Source organism: Austrofundulus limnaeus, unplaced genomic scaffold (assembly GCF_001266775.1).
Source record: "Austrofundulus limnaeus strain Quisiro unplaced genomic scaffold, Austrofundulus_limnaeus-1.0 Scaffold10, whole genome shotgun sequence".
Classification (NCBI taxonomy): Eukaryota; Metazoa; Chordata; class Actinopteri; order Cyprinodontiformes; family Rivulidae; genus Austrofundulus; species Austrofundulus limnaeus.
In genome coordinates, this window is record NW_013952412.1 from 2,604,296 (window position 1) to 2,608,654 (window position 4,359).

At 39.1% G+C, this 4,359-nt stretch overlaps 1 protein-coding gene across 2 annotated transcripts in view; it reads right to left on the reverse strand.

Annotated features, from left to right (window-relative positions):
- The window catches only part of smyd2a (SET and MYND domain containing 2a), a 14,750-nt gene extending 10,638 nt beyond the window's left edge, over nt 1-4,112 (reverse strand). For both annotated transcript variants that reach the window (XM_014001813.1, XM_014001814.1), the window contains exons 1-4: nt 3,851-4,112; nt 2,854-2,917; nt 2,348-2,458; nt 813-873 (exon numbers count right to left, since the gene is read on the reverse strand). In XM_014001813.1, coding sequence (XP_013857267.1) covers nt 813-873; nt 2,348-2,458; nt 2,854-2,917; nt 3,851-4,023 — 409 coding nt within the window. In that variant the 5' untranslated portion in view covers nt 4,024-4,112. The remainder of the gene's footprint in view (nt 1-812; nt 874-2,347; nt 2,459-2,853; nt 2,918-3,850) is intronic.
- Nucleotides 4,113-4,359: the final 247 nt, after the last annotated feature.

A 4,359-nucleotide genomic window follows, 5' to 3' on the forward strand; every position in this document is an offset into this window, starting at 1 on the left:
GATTAATGGTTTCATTGGGATTTAAATTAAAATAAATAAAATCTAAAACTGGCTCTGGTGCTTCTGGCAGCAATAATAAAGTTTCTGCAGAGCTTCAACAGGTCACAGGGTTGATGTCAGTCGTTCAGATTCCCGTCATGTTTTTCCTTATTGTTCCTGTTGGTGAGCGCTCCATGATTTATCAGATATTAAGCATCTTTATCCTTCACACAGACCTGCAGCAGCTGGCTGCACGTTTGCTTTTAAAAAAAAACAGGTGTGAGGGTTTAAGTCTTTATCAGTCCTGTGGAGACACCACTGAGCAAACATTTAATCCAAGCAGAGAGAACAATATGCTGACTGCGTTTTATTAAACTAATTATTTATGATTATCAGCTTCATGATACTGCAAAGATCACATTTTAACCCTGAATGTCCCGTTAGTTTTTATCTATTACTCCAATTAAAGCTCAACGGAGTTTAGCATCTGCCTTTTGTAAATTAAAATAAAGTCAACACCCCTCAGTCTGAATAATATCCCACTTCTGAAGTGCTGAGCACCTTGCTCAAGGGCAACAATTGTTAAAGGAGAGGAGAGAACATCAAATTACAGCACCCAGGAGCTTGGGATTTAAGTCCCAGAGCTCTGCACTCCAGTACTGAATGAAAGAGACAGAATCAGGACTGCAGGCTACAGCGCAGAATATTAATAGACGAGCTGCGAAAAACTGCAGAGACACKGCAAGATCCCACACAGAAGTGCACACTCTGTAACTAAAAGTTCATGAATATGTAACTAAATGATCCCGTATTCATTTCACAAATCTACTTACGGGATTCAAACTCTTTGAGCAGCAGCAGCCGCTCAGACAGGGTGCGCTCCGTCGTGACTCTCTGCAACACACACCACACAGACACAAGTCAGAGTTTATTTAAATAAATAGAAATGTTAAAAAGAGTAGCACTCATTTTTTGAACCAATAAAAACAATTATATGATCTACAAATTCAGAAACATTAAAAGTGAATTTAAAAAAGGACAAAAAATTATTTTAAGAACACAAGAACTATTAAAACAAACCATTAATATCGCTACTGCATTATGTGTTTTATTCATGTGCAGTTTAATAATTACCTATTTTTCCAGCACTGATGATCAGTTAAAAACTTATGAGACACAGACACAATTAAATAAATAAATAATGGAAAAAGACACTTCTGTCTGTTACAATGAGTATAAATTATAAAATTGTCTTTTCTGATCTTTTGAATTCTTGCACTTCCAATAAAATTAGGGATCATTAAATGAAAAGAATCTTTAGTTCTGAAGCGGCTCGTCGAGGGAAAAGAGCTGCTCGCCTGACAAATATGGAACAAGAGGTTTACAGAATAAAAGTGTTGAGAATGTTTGTTTATTTACTTCAGAAGGGACAGTGAACATTACAGAATATCCCAAAATTAGGCCAAAAGGCTTGTTTTCATCTGTAGTCCCTCAGGGTACCATAAATATAAACAATACATAAGAGTAAACAAGATTTCTTCATTAAAGGGGGCAATATTATGTGTTTCTCAGGCATACATTTAAATACTATACCATAATAAAGTAACTATGTCACTTTCAGTTGTTATTAAAATGTTGTTTATATGTTTAAATAGAAACTTGACTTCTCATCATATCTGTTTCTAAACACCTTGAAATTGGCCTCTGTCTCTTTAAGAACCTCCTTCTGCTTCTGTCCCGCCCATTTCAGCACAGGGCCAGGTGGATGTGTGATCTGTGATGAAGAAGCTCAGCTTGGAGACACAGCCCAGAGGAGGAGCTGGTCCCAAAAGGTGGTTCTAGGCCCAACTGGTCATTTTTGCTCCCCTGCCTGGCTGCCTCAGGTCACTWCAGGATTTCTCAAACATGCACGAATGAGTCAAAGCAAGACTCTGGACATGTTTTTGATGAGAGGATAACATTATAACATGACATAAAACTCAAAAAGGTTGACTTCACATGATATTGCCCCTTTAAAAAATAGTTAACATGTGAAGTAATATGCTAAAAAGAATAAATAGTCAATGTTCGAGAAGGACGTTGCTAGATAATGTTGTGGACAGGAAAAATGTGTCGTCTGGGTCCGCCCAGCTCAAAACATTCTTGTACGAGTGTGAAGGAGGTATAATAGAAACCAGAAAGCTGTACAAGTGTAGAGTTGTTGTTTTTTTTTTTTTGGATCTTTTTTAAAAAGATGTAACATTGTTCAGAGCTCCGTTCTTTGAGTCTCAAATGAATTTACAMCACGTCACTCCAAATCTGCGTTTTCACTCTATCAGGGTAAAAAAGCTGGATCTCAACAATGTTCAGGAGCTTTCTGTTATCTTACCTGCTTCACGATGATTCTGGCCACCAGTCTGACCGTCTCTGATGGACACCAGTTCTCCCCATACGCACACATGGCTACACACTCCAACTTATGCATRGGCCAGTCGCCCCTCTTCACAAATAAAACATATACATGTTATTAAAAAACATTAGTAAACAAGAAATTGGTTCTTAGGAGAAAACATGAGAAAACGCAGAACGAGCTTTCTTTATGTCTGTGTCTCACTGCAGTGCAGGAAGTTAGTTAGTTAGTTATTTTGTATTTCCAACACTAAAACTAGACAGAGTCAGATGGAGGACAGAACTAATCGTCTGAGAACGTCTGTATACACTTCACCACAGAAATGACTTTAAAATACTCATCTTTTAATAAAACATAAATCCATCACCAGCTAAAGAAGTTAAAATAAAACTCCATCATTTATTAGACTATTTGCGTACATTTTTTACGTTAGTTCAGTTTATTCAGAGACTTTTTCTGGCATACACACTTAAAGAAACCCTTACCTGACAGTCCACATTGCAGTAGTGAGCCTGCTTACATTTACCACATTTGAACAGGTCTTCTTTCCTGTAACGAGGTGAGAAAAGAAAAAAAAACACATTCCTTTATTAAAACTCAACCTGTGAGAGATACTTTTGTCAGTCAATGCAATAATAATAAACCACTTTATCACATCCTTTATAATTGGTAAAATCATCATAGAGGTGGATGTGATGCTGATAAAGACAGAGACAAAACAGGTAGGATGGATTTTGCTCATTTGACCTGTATGCAAAAATAACTATTATATGTAAAATAATAAAACCTGTCCACCACCCTGTCTCAAACACRAGCTGCACCCCTGCCTTCTCCTCTCTTGGGACACATCTAAATTTAGCACCCTAACCTTTTAGTGGCCCGGATGGCAGCCTGTGTGGGACACATGTGAGTTTGTGGAAGTGTGCTTGTTAGGAGCTAAAATGAACAAAGATGCATTACATGTAGGATGTAACACATCATGTAATGCATTACATGATGTGTTACAGGTCAATGGTGATTCAAAGGATTCAATTTAAAACAAATGCAATGTCTTTGACTCTAGTGTTTCTACACATGTAGGTTGGTTCTAAACTCTCCACATGTTTACTGATGCTTGTCTGGCTGCTTAAGATGATTTTTTAAATAAACATTATATTAAGTCACCTGAGGTTTTTCTAATTTAGGCCATATTTTGACTCAGAACATCCCACATGGTGTCTTCTGTAGCAGCATCATTAGCCTAATTAAGAGCTCAGGTGTTGTACATTTTAACGTTGAGTCCATTAATGTTGGAATGTCCTGAGAGGAAAGAGCTGCAGGGCTGTCAGGTGAATTACCTCACCTGCCTGACCCGTCAGCTCCAGCACAACACTACACAACAACAGTACAACTCAGCAACACAAAGAGGTGGTTGSTTCTGTTAAATAAACCAGCTGTTGTGGTTATTTTCCTGCTGTTTCAGACAGGTGAGGAGCAGGTTACCTGGTGAAGCAGTGCTCACAGTGAGCTCCTCTCTCATTCACCGTCAGCACGTAGGAGTAGGCAGGACAGGCGAACACCAGCTCCCCGACCGCGAAGTGCCGGACGGCCAGCAGGCCCCTGCCTTTCTCCGGGCTCTCGAACCTCTCCGTGCCCTCTATGCCTTCGTTCTTCATGATTTGTTTCTTTTTAGGATACACCACGCAGACACAGTGGTTAGTGTGCGCTAAAATAATCGGCTTCTGTCGGAAACTCCTCCTTCTTCTTCTTCGTTCGTCGGTGCGGCGGGGCTGTCCGCCGCCGAGTCTGCCGCCCCCTTTCGGAGAGGCGACGATACTACACCGAAAACTGCTCCTGCTGGGCAAGAACAAAACTAAACAAATGTGATATTTAATCTGAGTTTTGACAGTTGACATCTTTTCTACTAGAACTTTTGAAAGAAAGAAAGAAAGAAAGAAAGAAAGAAAGAAAGAAAGAAAGAAAGAAAGAAAGAAAGAAAGAAAGAAAGAAAG